Raw genomic sequence first — 19,664 nt, forward strand, 5'->3', positions numbered from 1 at the left:
GGCAACACAGGATCCAAGCCAGGTCTGTGACCTCTGCCATACCTTGCAGCAATGCTGGATCCTTAACCCACTGAGCGAGGTCAGGAGTGGAACCTGCATCCTCACAGACTGCATCAGGTTCTTAACCCTCTGAGCCACAATGGGAACTCCTAGATGACTTCTAGAGTCCCTTCTGTCTTTAATGTTCTGTGGAGTTCCTGTCATGGTTCAGAGGTAATGAGCCCAACTAATACCCCATACTTTTCTTTGTGGTGTTTTCAAGGGTTTTTTTCAATGATGAAAGTAGTAATTTTCATGATAGAAAATTTTGGTAATATCAAAAAGTGCAGAAATTCTCTGGTGACCTAGCGGGTTAAGGATCCAGCGTTATCACTGCAGTAGCCTGAGGCATAGGTTTGATCCGTGACCCAGGAACTTCTACATGCCACCTGTGCAGCCAAACAAACAAACAAACAAACAAAACATGTAGAGAACATCTAGAGAGAGTCATTCTGAATCTGAGCATATTTCTTTAGGGTCACATTGGTGCATTCTTTTTTCTTTGTTGTGTGTGTGTTTTTTTTTAGAGCCACACATTTGGCATGTGGAGGTTCCTAGGCTAGGGGGAGCCAATTTGGAGCTGCAACTGCTGGCCTATGCCACAGCCACAGCAACGCAGGATCCGAGCCGCGTCTGCCACCTACACCACAACTCACGGCAACACTGGATCCTTAACCCACTGAGCGAGGCCAGGGATCAAACCTGCATCCTCATGGACGCTAGTCAGGCTTGTTAATCACTGAGCCATGACAGGAACTCCTGTTGGTGCTTTCTTTTTTTTTTTTTTTTTAATTTTTTATTACTCAAATGAATTTATCACATCTGTAGTTGTATAATGATCATAACAATCTGATTTCACGGGATTTCCATCCCACAGCCCAGGCACATCCCCCCACCCAGTGCATTCTTAAACACAGTTAAAATCATATGGCTCAGGACATTTCACTTATGTTTTATGTTCATGTCATATAAAACTCTCCAGTTTTACACCGTCTTAGTGACTGCATAGTATTTCATCTTTCCTTAGTCGTTCCATAGTTTCCTTAGTCGTTCTTTTTCTGTCTGGGGATAGTTAGGTGGTTTCTTCCTTTTCGTGATCATAATAAATGACACTACAAGTGAATGTCTTTGTACATGAGTATCTGTTCACATGTCACATTATTTGCTTGTTTTCTTGAACTTTGGAGATGATGTTGTCAAGGACGCCCACTCCCCACCCATGTCCTCCTCGTTCAGGGTGGCCAGGCTTCTGGCCCAGCCTGGCGAGTGGACAGGCACCGTCTCCCATGAGAAAACGAACACTGTCGCTTGGAACTGTGTAAATCACTTCTGACTGTACTTGTGGGAGATAACGTTACAAGACTCATTTTAGAGTTTGGTATTGGAGTTGCAAACAAGGTGACACTTTTATTATCTCATACCCTACTCTAATGGACCTCCTGGAAGCCTTGGTACATGACGCATCCGCATGTCCGGATTTAAAGTTATCTTCTGTCTCTGGCCCTCCCTGGGAGAGCATTTCAGCTGCAACACCCCTATTTGCCCTGACCTTGAATGCTTATGAAGGGGTAGCCTTTTCAGTCCTGTGGGAGTGATGGAGGTTTATCTACACAGGAAGGCCAGCTGTTCTTTTCTCGGTGGAGCTCCAAGTGCCTGGCTCAAAGGGTAGTCAGTGGGCTGGCCCAGCCGCAAGCCTCTTGTCTCTGGATCTGGGCCCTGTTCTATGGAGCTTCCTATGGGCAGGGCAGCCCCCTCACCTAACTGCTCTGATTTCTCCTTTGCTTCTTGACACCATTGTTTTATTTTTCTATTTTTTGCTTTTTAGGGCTGCACCCGTGGCATATGGAAGTTCCCAGGCGAGGGGTCGAATAGAAGCTACAGCTGCCGGCCCACACCACAGCCATAGCAACGCAGGATCCCAGCCACATCTACAAACTACACCGCGGCTCTCGGCAATGCTGGATCACTCACCCACTGAGTGAGGCCAGGGATTGAGCCCACATCCTCATGGATGCTAGTCGGATCCACTGCGCCACGAACTCCTGACACCATTGTTTTAAACAAGGGGCGACAGCCTGTCCCTGACCCCTTATGTGATTGGTTGCCTGGCTGGTCTTATGTCCCTTCTTTCCATGGGTAAGGGAGCTGCTCTTTCTTTTTGTAACTATTTAACTTTTATACCTTATCCTAGGGGACTTGGAGTGGGGGCATGATGTGGCAGTACAGGAAGGAAATATATCAAAAGGTGGCCGGTATTGTCATTTTTTCCCCCCCTCGGCTCTACTGAGGTATAATTGACAAGTAAAATAGTGAGATACTTACTCTGTACATCGTGATGATTTGATATATGTATACAAGCAAAAGGATTCTTCTGATCTCGTTAGTTAATAGTTAATGCATCCGTCACCTCATGTATTTGTATATACCAGGGCTGTTTTCTAATCAGCTGTATTGAGGCATCATTTATATACCATCAAGCCCACCAGTTGCAAGTGTAGAGTTTCATGTGTTTTGACACACCGAGCAGTGTGTCACCACTCTCGTACTCAAGACGGAAAACAAAATGTTCGCTGTGTCAACGTGTGTTTCCATTTCTCCTGGGTGGTGCACCTCAGAGCAGGGCTGCTGGCTTGTGTAATCAGCATGTTTTCTTTTATAAGAAAGCCCTAAATTGTTTTCCAAAGTGGCTTTACCATTTTGTGTGATTTTTTTTTTTTTTGGCCTAGCCCCTTTTAGAGTTCTTTTTTTCTCTACCCCCTCACCTTCCGTCACCCCTCAAAGAAGTTCTTGTGCCTCACAATGTACATCAGTCCTCAAGCAAAGACAAGGCCAGCATTGGTATGTCGAGGAAGAAGAGCCAGACTCAGGGAGGTGGGGCATGTGAGTAAGAACGATCTTTGTGTAAGGACTCGGACCCTCAAGCCGTTGTTCCTCCTGTGACCACAGTGACACCAGTAACTTCAAATTGCTCGTGGCTAACCTCGACTTAACAGGAGTTCTCGTTGTAGCTCAGTGGTAACGACCCTGACTGGTGTCCATGAGGATGTGGGTTTGATCCCCAGCCCCGCTCAGTGGGTTAAATATCTGGCATTGCTGTGAGCGGTGGTGTAGGTGGCAGGTGCAGCTCAGATCCCGCGTTGCTGTGGCATAAGCCGACAGCTGCAGCTCTGATTCGACCCCCTAGCCTGGGAACCTGCATAGGCCACAGGCGCAGCTGTAAAAATAAAAATAAAAATAAATACCTCACATGCCTTAGATTTGATCCTAACAGTAATTCTGTAAAGTACAAATCATGAAACGGACTTGTTCATGGTCACACAGCTAGTTAGTGGCAGAGTCAGGCACAGGCCTCAAGTTTCCTGACCATTTCCTGGGGCTTTATCCACTAGTCATGGTAGGTCACTCCGTATGGATCCCTGGTGCCGAGCAAGGGCCTTCACACACACTGCACTATGGACTCCTCTTCCTATTTTTCACATGAGGCCTTTGTATGACCTGCCCAAGTGCTGTGTGGCCAGTCGCTGGCTGGACTGGTATGTACCCAGGGCCCCGACTGGTCCTGTGTTCTTTCCACCTCTCAGGGAGGGAGGAGGCAGAGGACACACAGGGTAGGCAGGGGCCATGCCTCTTAGCAGAGGCCCTCACCGCTTCTGTTCCAGTTTGTGTAGTTCACTTCACACATCTTACATCGTCATCATTACCAGGCTCTGCGTCCATGCTGGGTGCCCAGAGAGCACACTGATCTGTAGCCTCTGTTACCTGTGACCTCTGCCTCCCACCCTGTGGTCCTGGAGCCTAACCTCTTGCTCATTAGTCACCTTTCCTTCTGACCTTATTTTTCCTCTCTCATTTCTTTTTCTTTCTTTCTTTCTTTCTTCTTTTTTTTTTTGTTCTTTTGAGGTCCGCACCTGTTGCATATGGAAGTTCCTGGGCTAGGGGTACAATCGGAGCTGCAGCTTGGCAGCCTTTGCCACAGCCACAGCAATGCCGGATCCAAGCTGTATCTTGAACTCCCACTGAGGGAGGCCAAGGATCGAATCGGCATCCTCCCGGACACCACATCAGGTTCTCAACCTGCTGAGCTACAGCAGGAACTCCAGGAGAGTCTCACTTTTTTCTCCTCCTTCCTGGTAATTAGCAGCGAGCAAGCAGTCCAGCATCATTTGCTGAGTAAGTCAAATTTCATCACTGATGTGATCACCTCCCCTTCAAAATCCCACTCAGACACCTGCCCTCAGTTGTCACCCTGGTCAGGTCTCAGCTCCTCTGAATTGGGGCTGTGTTCTTGACAAACCACCCTTGTGGCCTCCTGCCTGGTGGTCTGCTGGTCTGCTGAGGGCTCAGGCTCAGCCATGTTGCCACCTTTTTTGATGCAACAGATTGTGTGGTTATTTAAGCACTTTATTTTGCTCATGTTCAATCAAAATTAATGGAGAAAATCAAGGTGTTGGTACTGGCAATAAAAAAATCAGGCTGGGTGGAGTTCCCTGGTGGCTTAGCAGGTTAAGGATCTGGCATTGTCACTGCTGTGGGGTGAGTTTGATTGCCGGCCCAGGAATTTTTGTATGCTGCGGGCACAGCCAAAAAGAGAAGGAAGGGAAAAAAAAAAAGGTAGGCTGAGTAAATATCATGCAAGATCTATATCATTTGGTCTCAGAAAGGGGGGTAAGCCTTTCTCCTCCTCCAGGTGCTTATTGGGCTTAAGTTGGTTGGCTGAGGGTTTGGGTTGAAGGGGAAATCCAACACGGTTGTGGAAATGTTATCTAAGGTCATCTAAGTAGGAGTGGGGATTCTCTAGTCTGAAATGATGCCCGAGGCACCATCAGTGACTCAGATTCTCTCCTCAAAAAGCTGGGCCAGGGGCATCGCCGCTGTGCTGCCATGCCCTTGTTCGTCGTGTCCAGTGTGAGCTGTGGTCAGACCCCATCCTGCCCCGGACATGCAAAACCAAGTACAGGGCTGTAGGGAAAACCCACCCTCCTGGGCGATTTTTCATCCAGTTCCACAGCTCAAGCACCAGCCAGCCTCTCCCCACCCCTGTTCACAAGCCATCACCACGTCACTTTGGGCTCAGCCACTGCAAACCTCTTGCCATCACTTCTCTTTTCTTTGTCACCATCCCTGGCTGGGACCCAAGACACTCCCTCTGCACAAAGCAGGAGCCTGGTGGGTAGTCTCCTCATGTCCACTCTGGGCTTCATCCTGTCGATACTCTGCATGTGGTCATGAGAGCTCCTTAGAAGAAAAGTCTAGTTAAGGATCTGGCACTGTCATTGCTGTGGCTCGGGTTTGATCCCTGGCCTGGGACCTTCTGAATGTCAAGGACTCTGCCAAAAAAAAGAGAAGGAAGGTTTGACCACGTCAGCACCCCTCCGGTAGTCGTACCCTGTGGCTACTTGGTGACTGCCGTCTTCAGCGTGGCAGGACTCAACTTTCATCTTGGGCCTGCCCCCATCTCCTCCCCTCCCTGACTCCTTCCCGGCAGGGAAAGGCCTGGAATGCCTCCTCCAGGCCCAGGTTGATCCCCCCCATGCTTCCCTTGCATCCTCCTGCCCTGCAGACCAGGTGTGCCCCCCATCGCTCATGTGATGCTGTGTAAGGCTCACGCGTCCTGCCTTCATGGCACCTGGCACAGCTCATGGACTGACATATGTGTGTTTGCTGATGAGCATCTGATTCAGTCCCTGGCAGGTCAGCTCCACATGTGCAGGACTCATCCATCTTCACTCAGCGTCATCCTCCTGATGGCTCATAGGGGACTTTCAGGAAAGACCTGTTGAGGGTTCTTATTTGCCTGTGGGCAACCTAACCTGGCAGACAAGATTTCATCTAGAATTGTTTATGTTTTAAGATAGATGATATAGGTCCAAATGTTTTTATTTTGGGCTTTTTTTTTTTTGGCTGCACCCATGGCATGTAGAAGTTTCCCAGCCGGGGATTAAACCTATGCCACAGCAGTGACAATGCCGGATCTTTAACCCATTGAGCCACCAGGGAACTCCTTGCATTTTTGCTTATAGGTCCAACGTGCTTATTAATAAAATACTCTTTCATTTAGGGGTGGTTGTTTGATATGGCTCCCTTGGGACCTGAATTTCAAGAATTGCACAGGCCTCAAATCTTAGCAAACAGTCAGCTCTGTCAGTGCACATTTTCTGTTTCATTGTGTGCGTGTAGCATACCCTGCCCTCCCAACTCACATAGTCACTGCATTTAGTTGATTGTTTAAAGAAGGTGGGAGTTCCCTGGTGGCCTAGCAGTTAAGGATCCAGCGTCATCACTGCTGTGGCACGAGTTCAATCCCTGGCCTGGGAACTTCCACACACCGTGGGAGTGGCCAGAAAAAAAGATGGTTCTCAATATATGTTTATTGATTTGTCTTTTGTATGTTATTTTAATTTGAAGCATGTCACTGCAGTGTACAGTTTTTGGAGGAAAGGAAAACATAGTCTGTTAACACTCCTACTCAAACTCCACTGCTATTCTTCTTTTAGTATATGACCTTTTTTGGACTTTTTCTGTGCCTTTTAACAGTGCCAAAATCACATGTATGTAATACAAGTTTTGCGTCTTGCTTTTTTCCTCTAAATAACCTTAATGTTGATTGATTGTTGTTTTGTGTATGACATGTAGATGAGCCTAATTAATTCAATTCAAAAGGCGTTTATAGGCACCATTCCTTATGCCTAAAACCACTCATAGAAACTACACACATGTGGTACTTTGACTCTTTCATAATAAAACACCATGGTTCCAAAGCTTTTAGTGGTATTTTTACTTCATGGATGTATTAAGTTGGTGACATCGCCTCTTCATCCCGGAAGGAAGCATGTGCAGGAGTCTTCTTTCTTTGTCTATTCCACAATTTTATTAGGGCTTACCGAGTGCCAGGCATGAGTCTCTGCACTGGAGACGCGGCAGGGCGTCCAGCATGATCCCTGCATCGGGTGAGAGGAGGCAGGAGTGAGTGAGTGAGTGAGTGAATGAATGGAGTGGTCCGTAGGAAAGAGAGGGGAAGGGGTGTGCTCTTGGGCAGGGTCGGGGAGGGCGGCTCTGGTTGGGCACATCTGGGCAGAGATGGACTTGGAGCAGGCAACCAACTGTGCAGCTGTCAGGGAAGCACTTCCTCACCCCCAGGTAGAAGGCCCTGAGTGGGCGTGCTGGATGTTTTCAAGGCATCGTGAGGAGCCTGGGGTGGAGGGCAGGGGCTGAGGTCAGTGAGCTGGGGGGAGTGGGGAGCCCTGAGTGGATCTCGGGGGTTCCTGAGGGTATCTTGTGAGGAGATCTTATGGGGAGCCCTGAAGGAATCTTGGAGGGGAGCCCTCAGGGGATCTTGGGGGGCCTCGCAGGGTATAGTGTTGCTCTGGCTCTTGCCCTGAATGAGGCAGGAAGCATTGGCGCAGTGAGGAGTGCTCTGCCTTGTCCTCTGATGGGGGGGGGGCCTCAGGTCCAGGTCTCCCCCATCCCTCTGGGAGCCCCTTCGGTTCCCACCTTGTTCTGAGTGAGTCGCTTTGTGCTCATATACAGGCCTGTCGGGCTAACGATGGGACATGTGTAAATGCCTACCAGCTAGACCACTAACCACACTCCATGGTGTCCCCAAGCCACGTTGCATATCAGTGCCAATAAATTAGGCACTTTCCATGTAATTGGAAAACTCTGTAACTGTATTTCTCATGTATCTTTTTGCTCATCTGAGGCATCTTTTTCTTTCAAAAATAAAACCCACATACATTTTTTCAAATTGCATAAAAACATAGCCTGACTTCCTGTCAGTTGTAGTTTTAAAGCATGCTTCCTCATCCTGAGGTTCTAGAACCACCTTTTTTTGGGGGAGGGGAGTTGACCCAAGTCTAATGTCCCTTGCATGGCTTTATGGTCAGATCTGCTTCATGCCCAAGCGAGATTCCAGCAGTAGTTTCAAAACATTTGTTCCTGAAAGGACAAACTGTTGTCACTGCTTCCTCAGGGCCATTGACTTCTTCTGTTTGCTCTCTGTCATAGGAGGAGACCTCCCAGCTTCCCCAGATTGGGAAGAAAAATATGGAATGTGTTTTACCACTGACTGAACACAACCCAATGAACTGTCCTGACAGTAGTTTGCAAACCAGCAGTTAGCAGTTTGTCCAGCTCAACACTGTCCAGCACTTTCCAGAGCAGACGCACTGTTTACAAGAACTCGCCGCATCACGACGACGTTCGGAACCTCAGGCTCTGTTGATTTCAGATATTTCTGTCGAAGAAACGCACCCCGCGGCCCACTTTCCAAAATGGCCACAGAGGAGTATCTGTGGATGGTCATCTTGGGATTTATCATAGCGTTTATCTTGGCGTTTTCCGTGGGTGCCAACGACGTGGCCAACTCGTTTGGCACCGCTGTGGGCTCGGGCGTGGTGACCTTGAGGCAGGCCTGCATCCTGGCTTCCATATTTGAAACCACCGGCTCAGTGTTACTGGGGGCCAAGGTCGGAGAGACCATCCGGAAGGGTATCATCGACGTGAACTTGTACAACGATACCGTGGAGACGCTCATGGCCGGGGAGGTCAGTGCCATGGTCGGTAAGTAGCCTCATCTGCTGACCCACTCCCCTCTCCCCGCTCCCACCCCCGGCCTCTGGTCATATCCATAAGTGTGAATTTTTTTTTTTTTTTTTGCTTTAAATTTTCAGAAACTTGTTCTCTGTTTCTCTTTTTAATTGAAGGATAGGTGACCTACTTTTTTATTGAATTATATAATTGGTTTGCAGTGTTGTGTTAGTTTCAGGTGTACAACAGAGTGATTCAGTTATATATGTGTATATACATATACATACCCCTGTCTTTTTCAGACTTATTTCTTATCTACTGTATCTTAAATTTTTGCTTTCTGTGTTTTAATTCGGGTATGATTTTTTTCAGTGTTCAAATATCAAGCAACCATTTCTTTTCTTGAATGTGTAGCAAATTTGCGTGTTAAAGTAGATTTTGGCCAAGTTGAAAAGTACAGAGAAAGGTATTTGTAGCATAGCTCTTTTGTTTTGTTTTCTTGGGCTGCACCGAGGCATGCAGAAGTTTCCGGGCCAGGGATTGAACCTGAGCCATAGAAGTGACAGCGCTTCTACCTGCTGAGCTACTAGGAAACTCCCATCTTTGTCATTTTAAAGTTGTTTGAATGTTATTGAAGGAAGACCATGTTGGGGATTCCCACTGTGGCACAGCAGGTTGAGAACTAGTACCTCTGAAGATTCAGGTTCGATCCCTGGCCTCACTTAGTGGGTTAAGGATCCGGCATTGCCATGAGCTGTGGTGTAGGTTGCAGATGTGGTTGAGATCTGGTGTTGCTGTGGTGTAGGCTGGCAGCTGTAGCTCCAATTTGACCCCTAGCCCGGCAACCTCCATGTGCCCTGGCTGCGGCCTTAAAAAAAAATTGAAATTAAAAAATATATTAAAAAAAAAAAGAAAGAAAGAACATGCCTAACAGAATATGTTTGAAAGGTCTGCTTAGGAGATTTCCTTGCAGATCTATTTCTATTTTTTCATGGATTTTTTATCAGTTAGAATGAGACGTTTTAAAACCTTGGCTGCCCCAAACAGTAGCTTAACTTTTGTGTTCTCGATTTAAGTTTTAGAGCAGTTACCAAATGAATCTTAAGTACTTATGCTTTGAGAAATTCTGGTCTTTTCTGTCATTTGTCATTCTTTTGTTGGCTTTTCTAATTCCATCTATGGGAGCTCCATTTGGGGGACACTTTTGTTTTCTGGCCAGAAGGTCACTTGTTTGTCAACTGTTCACAGTAGGACCTCTTGTTGGTTAGTGTCACATTGTATGGATGCCAGGAGGGTGTGCAGGGTGGTGGCTGCATTAGTAAGTGGATCGTCTGGTTGGACATGTGGTTTCTCCACTGCCCCAGGTGCCCACAGATTTGCAGCTCCGTGGGCACTGCTTCATTCGAGCAGCGTGCCTTACTTAGGTGCAGCTGACAGGACCCTCCTTTGCTTGCCTCTGGGTCCAGGTGACACTCAGCAGATGGCAGGTGTACAGGGAGTTGGGGGGTGGGGTGGGGAGAAGGATCTTGCCTCCTCTGCTTTCGAGAGGGCACCTGCTTTTGTGGAGACAGCCCTACAGCGGGAGGCCGGGCGCTGGTCTTAAAACACAGCTACGTCCCACGGGTCCCCAGTGATAGCCCTTCTTAAACACCCAGGATGTGCAGAGGATTTAAGATGACCCATCATCTTTTCATTACTGCAGGTGTTTCGGCAGTTGTTGAGGCCTTTGGGAGCAGACTGGTGTCCTCAGTAAGGGATTAAATACCACTCGGCATGGTCGGCTGCTCACGGGTGCCAAAGAGTTCCTCTTACTCAGCTTCGCATTTTGTGTTTGAAAGATGGAAGGTTTCATTGTAGGCTGAAGACTTGGCTCTGGTGTTGCTGTGGCTTAGGCTGGCAGCAACAGCTCCAGTTCAACCTCTAGCCCGGGAACTTCCATATGCCTCCGGGGCGGCCCTGAAAAGACTAAAAAGTTGAAAAAAAGGAAGATTCATGATTGTTTTAATTAATTTATGTTTAATTTTTTAATTTTTTGGCTACAACATGCAAGGGCTTGATGTGGGATCCCAGTTGCCAGACCAGGGCTTGAACCCAGGCTGAGGCAGTGAATGTGCTGAGTCCTAACCACTAGACCACCAGGGAACTCCCAATATTTATGTTTAAGAATTAAAAATCATGGCGTTCCCATTGTGGCTTAGTGAATTACCCAGCATAGTGTCCGTGATGATGCAGGTTCGATCTCTGGCCTCACTCAGTGGGTTAAAGATCTGGCATTGCCACAAGCTGCAGTGTGGGTCACAGATCTGGGTTGGATCTGGCATTGCTGTGGCTGTGGTGTAGCCCTCAGCTATAGCTCGGATTCAACCCCTAGCCTGAGAAATTCCATATGTCACAAGTGCAGCCATAAAGTTAAAAAAAAAAAAAATTCAAAATCATTTACTACAACAGCTATTGTAATTACTGAATTTTACTTACCTTCACTGAATGTACACTTTCCATCTTAGTCAGATAGCATTGATGTTTCCCTTAGAAAAATAAGTTGCTTATAAAATTCACCCTTAAAAAAGAGAAAAAGAAAAAAGAATAAAATTCATCCTTGAGAGTCATGATCCATATCTAAGATATAATCAAATCAAAGGGAAATTAGGATTTTTCCAGTCAGGATGATGTGGACAAGATATGCTGAAAATACAGAGTTATCACTGTGGCTCAGTGGGTTAAGAACTAGTATCCATGAGGATGCGGGTTCTATCCCTGACCTTGCTCAGTGGGTTAAGGATCTGGCATTGCCGTGAGCTGTGACATAGGCCAGCAGCTGCAGCTCTGATTCTACCCCTAGCCTGGGAACTTCCATATGCTGCAGGTGCAGCCCTAAAAAAAGATATGTTGAAAATAGAGAAGAAATAAGGAAAAACACTGGTAAAGTGAAATCTTTTTTTTTTTTTTTTTTGGCTGCACCCGAGGCATGCAGAAGTTCCTGGGCCAGGGATTGAACTGGCACCACAGCAGTGACAATGCTGGGTCCTTAATCACCTGAGCCACCAGGGAACTCCAAAGTTTAGTCTTAACAGAGGTTTCTCCTTCCATTGGGGAGTGGCCATGCTAAAGGAGATATGTTTGGTGGCTGCACAAGGGCCTGGGGTGGACAGAAAGCCTGTGAGTCAAGCTCCACATTACGGCTAGCTTTCTCTGTGGACAGCATAACTTGTCCAGTTTTTTGATTTTCCCACCCCTGGCCGTGGTCTCTACATTCAAAGAATGAAGGGTACTTACCTCAACTAGAATTTAGGTTAACCAGAGCAATTTGGGGTTTTGCTTGAATTGACCTGATTTTGTTTGCTTTTGGTTTCTCTCTCTCTTTTTTTTTTTTTTTGGTGTGTGGTTAGATGAATATCAAAGCTTGTTTGAAAGTTGTGAGTTACTAGCCTTTTTTTTTTTTTTTTTAAATTCCTTTTTGGCCACCCTGCGGCCAAAGTTCCCAGGCCAGGCATCAGATCCGAGCCACAGCTGTGACTTTCACTGCAGTGGCGGCAGCATTGGATCCTTAACCCATGGTGCTGGGCCGGGGATCAAACCTGTGTCCCAGAACTCCAGAGACGCAGCCGATCCCCTTGCACCATAGAGAAACTACTACCTAGACTATTTTACTTTATTTTTTATTATTATTTTTTTTTTGTCTTGTATCTTTTTAGGGCCCCACCTACGGCATCTATCTAGACTATTTTAAATTAGGTTCCTTGCAGATGGGAGCTGTGTGATTTTAAGGTAGTGATATAATTCTTCCTGGACAAAAACCAAGGTGGTTCTGTTCAGATGCCTGAATTCTTCCAGTCTTCCTCTTTTAAATTCAGCATCCCATTCTTTTCCTCCTCGTCCTCTGTCTTTCTATGCTACTTGATTTTATTTTTTTCTTTTTTCTTTCTGAACTTTGTCCAAGGCCCTGGGCCTCTGTGCCTTCTGGTGGAGTGTGGTAGCATGAAGATGTTTGGACAGAAGAAGTTGTTCATGCAGCCACATTTCCTGAACAAGATGTCTTTGGGGACTCGTGCTCAGCCTTAAAGCCACAGTTGATCCACTTAATATGAAGCCGCCAGTGGCTCCCCAAATCCATGGAGAATGCAAAACCCACCATCTTCTCTTAGAAATACAATAGCATGGGAGTTCCTGTCGTGGCTCAGTGGTTAACGAATCCGACTAGGAACCGTGAGGTTGAGGGTTCGATCCCTGGCCTTGCTCAGTGGGTTAAGGATTTGGCGTTGCTGCGAGCTGTGGTATAGTTTGCAGATGCGGCTCGGATCCTGCTTTGCTGTGGCTCTGGTGTAGGCCGGCAGCTACAGCTCCTATTAGACCCCTAACCTGGGAACCTCCATATGCCATGGGGGCAGCCCTAGAAAAGGCAAAAAGACCAAAAAAAAAAAAGGAGAAATACAACAGCATGATGAGGCCATCTCCTGGGACCCCCCTAACATGTGCTGAGCCTTCTCCGCCCAGGCTCCCTCGCACCTGCCCTCCATGTCTGCCTCCATGTCACTGGCACCTTCTCTGCCATTCTTTCATCCTGCAGGAGCCTGTGGCCTCAGAGATGCTCACCTTAACTCCTGCTTGCCCCTGTTTGGTCTGGCAGCTCTATCCTGCACTTAATCCCTTCCTTCATTATTTTAGGTTACACTCTCTCTTTTTCCCACTGTTTTTCTTTTGGTTTTTTGTTTGTTTTTTTGCTTTTTAGGGCCATACCTGCAGCATATGGAAGTTCCCAGGCTAGGGGTCCAACCAGAGCTGCAGCTGATGGCATACGCCACAGCCACAACACGGGTCCTGAGCTGCATCTGTGACCTGTAGCACAGCTCACGGCAACACTGGATCCTTAACCCACTGAGGGAAGCCAGGGATGAAACCTGCGTCCTCATAGATACTAGTCGAGTTTGTTACCACTGAGCCACAACGAGAACTCCCCCCACTGTTTTTCTTTTTGTCGTTTTTTAAGGGCCAAACCCATGGCACATGCAAGTTCCCAGGCCAGGGGTCGAATCGGAGCTGCAGCCACCAGCCTACACCACAGCCATAGCAATGCCAGACCTGAGCCATGTCTGTGACCTAGATCCTGAACCCGCGTCCCAACGGATGCTAGTCGGGTTTGTTACCACTGAGCCACAATGGGAACTCCAGGGACTAGTTGTTTTAAAAATAAAGCCAGGAGTTCCTGTCATGGCTCAGCAGTTAGCGAACCTGACTAGCGTCCATGAGGATGTGGGTTTGATCCCTGGCCTTGCTTAGGATCCAGCATTGCTATGAGCTGTGGTGTAGGTTGCAGATGCAGCTTGTATCCCGCCTTGCTATGGCTCTGGTATAGGCCAGTGGCTACAGCTGCGATTGGACCCACAGCCTGGGAGCCTCCATATGCTGCAGTGCAGCCCTAAAAAGACAAAAAAAGACCAAAAAAATAAGGAAAATAAAGCCAGAGGAGTTCCCTGGTGGTGCAGTGGGTAAAGGATCCAGCATTGTCACTGCCGTGGCTCAGGTCACTGCTGTGGTGTAGGTTTAGTCCCTGGCCTGGGAACTTCCTCATGTGGTAGGCATGGCCAAAAAAAATTAAAAGTAGGAGTTCCCGTTGTGGCTCAGTGGTTAACAAATGCGACTAGGAACCATGAGGTTGCGGGTTCGATCCCTGGCTGTGCTCAGTGAGTTAAGGATCCAGTGTTGCCATGAGTTGTGGCGTAGGTCGCAGACATGGCTTGGATCCCGAGTTGCTGTGGCTCTGGTGAAGGCCGGCAGCTACAGCTCCGATTCGACCCCTAGCCTGGGAACCTCCATATGCCAAGGATGCATCCCTAGAAAAGCCAATAAATAAATAAATAAATAAATAAAAGTAAAAAACCAGAGCTTGGAGCATGTTTCACAGCACAGAACCATACTTAGAATGCAAACTTTACAGCAGTTCCCCTTGAGGCTCTGTGGGTTAAGAACCCAACTGGTATCCATGAGGATGTGGGCTTGATCCCTGGCCTTGTAAGGATCCAGCATTGCTGTGAGCTGTGGTGTAGCTTTGATTCGACCCCTCACCTGGGACCTTACATATGCCTCAGGTGTGGTCACAAAAAGAAAAAAATGAAAGTAAACTTTATGACTGATAGTCTTACAAAAATTAAAGTGACATAAAGGTGTTAAGGGAATGGAATAGACTTAGGCACATGAATTCAGACCATGAGGTTTTCTTGCCTGAAAGCCACTCTCCTCTCTCTGGCTGACTGTCTAACAGGAGGGTTTGTAAGGAATGGTAGGGGAATAGGGCTGCCTGTGGGGGGTGAGGGAAAGAGGAAGGTGGCTTGGAAGCAGCAGGTTGGGGGGGCAGCATGTCAGGGGGCCTCACAAGACAAGAGTGGGCCAGAGGCCTTGACCTTGGAAATATCTCAAGTTGAACAGGATTACATTCATGTTGAGAAAACAGTGCTCGTTTTTCCCGTCGCAGCTCAGTGGATATGAATCGGACTAGTATCCATGAGGATGCAAGTTCGCTCCCTGGCCTCTCTCAGTGGGTTAAAGACCCAGTGTTGCCATGAGCTGTGGTGTAGGTCACAGACGCAGCTCAGATTTGACCCGTAGCCTGGGAACCTCCATATGCCTCAGATTCGGCCCTGAAAGGACACTCCCCCCCAAACAAACAGCTAGTCCCCAAGGAGCCCCGGGCTTAGGTGTCCAGGCTTCAGGGACTCTTCCTGGGCAGCCTAGATGCTGCCATAAAGCCTGTCACCGATTTGGCAGCACAAGGCTGGCCCTTCTCCTCCCAGCACACGTTTCAGGGTCAGACCCGGGGTCACTGCCTGATCCGGCTCAAAGGTCAGCGTGCCTGGCACTCACGGAGTAGCTGTCAGCCTGGCTCCCCAAACTGGGACCTGCATCACCTTTAATGAGCTTCTGTAACTCAGCTATTTTGGGAGAAAATGCCAGGGGTCTGTTGAAAAGTGCTGCTGCTGCCCAGCAACCAGATTTCCAGAATGATCATTTGGGATTAATGATGTGTCCTGCCCATCAGCCAGACCCTTTGTTCCCCTGCCATCCTATGCAAGCTTTTCAACAACTGTTTCTGAAAGCGATTCCTCCCAGCTGATGCTTTTAATACTCCCTGCAGAACTTGATCTGCTTATGAAAATATCTGAGATATAGCCGAGAAAAACACGAAGCCTGGAAGAGGTTGGTGAAATTGAGGTCAAAGGACACAAAGCCAGAACCCAAGGATCCTCTTAACTCCTGAGAATTAGGCTTGGTGGGGGCGGGGCGGGGGGTGGGGAACACTGAGAGGAGATTCCCTGCTCAGGGTTAAACATCACAGCTCCTCCTCACAGGGAGAGGCAAAATTACGAAAAGCAACATGGAAGAGTTCCCTGTGATGCAGCCGGCTAAGGATCTGGCATTGTCACTGCCGTGGCTCAGGTTCTGTCTCTGACTCAGAAACTTACATATGCCTCAGGCTTGACACCCCCCCCACCAAAACGTGTTCCCATTGTAGCTCAGTGGTAATGAGCTGGACTAGTGTCCATGAGGATGTGGGTTTGATCCCCGGCCTCACTCAGCAGGTTAAGGATCTGATGTTGGCTGTGAGCTGTGGTGTACGTAGGTCACAGGCGCGACTCGCATCTGGCACTGCTGTGGTGTAGGGTGGCAGCTGCAGCTCCAGTTCACACCCTAGCTTGGGAACTTCCATATGCTACATGTCCAGCCCTAAAAAGGAAAAAAAAGTGCAATTACAGTCTCTTTTATTGTATTCAGCATAAGGTTATATTCATCTCAGATGCACAACATCACGATTCAATATTTGTGTTTTACACTCTTGTACCAACTAATGTTCATGGCCACTATCTGGCTATAAGGCATAACTACAATGAAATCTTTTTCAATGTGCAGCCTTTCTTGTTTCTCTTGTATTCATTAGTCTTTAACCTCCCTCTTGGTCCTGGTCACATGTGACACTAGAACTAACCTGTCACCAGCACCTTTACCTGAACATGACAGGGGCAGAATGATTGGCATCAAGAGGCCTTTCTTAAACCACTTTCAAACATTTTCCTTTAAATAAGTCATCATTAAACAAAAACAGATTCACAGACTTCAAAAACAAGCTTATGGTCACCAAAGGGGACAGGTGGAGGGGGGGTTTGGGGTTGGCACCATTGTATATGGAATGGATGGTCAGCAGGGACCTGCTATGGAGCACAGGAATCTTTCTCTCTCTCTCTCTTTTTTTTTTTTTTTGCTTTTTAGGGCTGCACCTGCAGCATATGGGGGTTCCTGGGCTAGGGGTCAAATCAGAGCTATAGCCGCCAGCCTACACCAGAGCCACAGCAATGCGGGATCTGAGATGCGTCTGCGACCCACACCACAGCTCATGGCAACACCGGACCCTTAACCCACTGAGCAAGGCCAGGGATAAAACCCACAACCTCATGGTTCCTAGTCGAATTTGTTGCCGCTGCACCACAACAGGTAGTCCCAGCTCAGGGATCTCTACTCAGTATTCTTTTATTTTTTTGGCTGCACCTGTGGCCTGTGGAAGTTCCCAGGCCAGTGATCGAACCTGCGCCACAGCGGTGACAAAGCTACATCCTCTTCTTAAGAGGGAACTCCTCTTCTTAATATTCTCTGATAATCTATGTGGGGAAATAATCTGAAAAAGAAGGGATGTGTGTATATGTATCACTTTGCTGTATAGCAGATATGATCACAACATTGTAAGTCAACTAGACGTCAATGACATTTTGAAAAATGATAAAAATAATGTCTTTATTGCCCTTTGGTGATGAAAGGTGTTCCTTTGGCTAAAGTTATTTGAGAACTCTTTCTCAGGACTTTGTAAAGAAAACAGTCCACAGATCATTAACCCCAGGGAGGCATCAGGCAGAGGTTGGGTTTTTTCCTTCTGTGGCTGTTTGAGACCAGCACCAGGGGTCTGACTTCTCTCTTTCTGTTTTGTTCTTCAACGCAGGCTCGGCTGTCTGGCAGCTCATCGCGTCTTTCCTGAGGCTGCCGATCTCGGGGACTCACTGTATCGTGGGGTCCACCATCGGCTTCTCCCTGGTCGCAATCGGTACAAAAGGCGTGCAGTGGATGGAGCTGGTCAAGATCGGTAAATGCCTTTTTCTTTTACTCTGTAAGAAGGAGAATTTACATTTCCTAGAGTACGTTTTATTAAAAGTTTCCATTCTGTTTTTTTTTTCTTTCACATATGAATGTTTCAAAGACCTCTATGGATAATATGTTTTCCCATAAAACTTCTGTTAGTAGAGATGGTGAACTGTTACATGTCAGGCAGTTTTTTACCTCCCGATGCTCTGTTTAATGCTACATTGTCCTCTAGCTTTGAAAAGCAGTATTGGATTTCCTGCTGTGGTGCAGTGGGTTATGAATCCGACTGCAGCAGCTTGGGTTGCTGCAGAGGTGCGGGTTTGATCCCCGGCCTGGCACAGTGAATTAAGGATCCAGTGTTGCCGAAGCTGTGGCTCGGATTTGATCCCTGGCCTGGGAACTTCCATATGCCGTGGGTACAGCCAGAAAAAGAAAAAGAAAAAAGAAAAGCAGCATCTCTCTGTTGTTCCCAGGTAGTTCAGAAATTTATCTCGTCGAAATTGAGAGGTAATTAATCAGAGAGAGACTGGGCCCTTGTCCAGGAGTCACGATCGTGGGGAGGCATGGAAGGGAGCCCAGTGGTCCTTTACCTCGTTGTGTCCAGGAGACCCTGTCTGCCCCACACAGGAAGCTCTCCACTGTTCCCTCTGGGTTGTGGGCTGCAGAGAGATCTGGCAGCCTACTGCCTGCCTCTGACTTCAGCGAGAGGGAAATCCATTCAGCCCCATAGATACCAAGGTGCCCAAGGTGCAAAACATTCGCTCACCCATCTCCATCCTTTGAAGGACCTCAGTGGCCTCAGGAGGAGCCCTGGGCTGAAAAGAGTCCTGACCTGCCAAGCAGGACACAGAGGCCAGGGAACTTGCCTGATCCCAGGATACTCACCTGAGATCCCATGAAACTCTCCTGAGAGCCCATGGAACTCACCCTAGATCCCAGGAGACGCAGCTGAGGCCTCAGGAAGTACACCTGAGAGCTGTGGTTCTAGAACAGTGGTTCTCAATTCTGGCTGCAGTTTAGAATTACCTGGAAGACAACTTAAAGATGTCAGTGGCCAGACCCCATTCCAAACCTTTTCAATCAGGATTCTGCAGGTAGAGCCACAGCATAGCTAGGTCTCCAGTGGGCAGCCAGAGGCTACAGGGTGACAGGACCAGGCTGGCCTTGGCAAATGAAATGGAAGGTGGCCCCCTTTTCGGTGACCCTTACTGCTGGCACAGGGACTGGGGCTCCTTGTGGATTGACAAGAAGGGCAGGCAGAAGGGACTCGTGGGAATCAGCGAACTGTCTTCTGAGGCCGGAGCTGAGGGTGGCGGGGGTACCTGGGGGCGGGGAGAGTGTGCACTTGTGTGGGGCTGGGGTTTGTATCTGGGACAGTGACCCCTGTGTGGAGGTCAGTCCACCAGGGCAGTGGGCCTGTTGGGTCCTGAGTTAAAGTGAATAATTCCAGGAATGTTCATTAATGTACATGCCTTATGTCAGTTCACACTGTATTAGAGAAATAGGACCTGAATTATGTAGAATTTTAACATTCATTAGACTTTTTTTTAATTATTCAGTTGCTTCTTGGTTTATATCTCCACTGTTGTCTGGTTTCATGTCTGGCGTGCTGTTTGTACTGATCAGAATGTTCATCTTAAAAAAGGTAAGTGAGGCTATTATTATTTTTTTTTTATTTTTTTGTCTTTTTGCTATTTCTTGGGCCGCTCCCGTGGCATATGGAGGTTCCCAGGCTAGGGGTTGAATCGGAGCTGTAGCCACCGGCCTACGCCAGAGCCACAGCAACGCGGGATCCGAGCCGCGTCTGCAACCTACACCACAGCTCACGGCAATGCCGGATCGTTAACCCACTGAACAAGGGCAGGGACCGAACCCGCAACCTCATGGTTCCTAGTCAGATTCGTTAACCACTGCGCCACAACGGGAACTCCATTATTATTATTTTTTACTAAGTGTTTAAATCTGATTTGGGTCCCCCTTGA

At 47.8% G+C, this 19,664-nt stretch overlaps 1 protein-coding gene across 7 annotated transcripts in view; it reads left to right on the plus strand.

The window, feature by feature from the left end:
• The window catches only part of SLC20A2 (solute carrier family 20 member 2), a 117,457-nt gene that overhangs the window by 57,170 nt on the left and 40,623 nt on the right, over window positions 1-19,664 (plus strand). For all 7 annotated transcript variants that reach the window (XM_047771774.1, XM_047771778.1, XM_047771776.1 and 4 more), the window contains 3 exons: window positions 8,044-8,598; window positions 17,543-17,683; window positions 19,242-19,327. In XM_047771774.1, coding sequence (XP_047627730.1) covers window positions 8,310-8,598; window positions 17,543-17,683; window positions 19,242-19,327 — 516 coding nt within the window. In that variant the 5' untranslated portion in view covers window positions 8,044-8,309. The remainder of the gene's footprint in view (window positions 1-8,043; window positions 8,599-17,542; window positions 17,684-19,241; window positions 19,328-19,664) is intronic.

The sequence above is a fragment of the Phacochoerus africanus genome, chromosome 3 (genome assembly GCF_016906955.1).
Source record: "Phacochoerus africanus isolate WHEZ1 chromosome 3, ROS_Pafr_v1, whole genome shotgun sequence".
Taxonomy (NCBI): domain Eukaryota; kingdom Metazoa; phylum Chordata; class Mammalia; order Artiodactyla; family Suidae; genus Phacochoerus; species Phacochoerus africanus.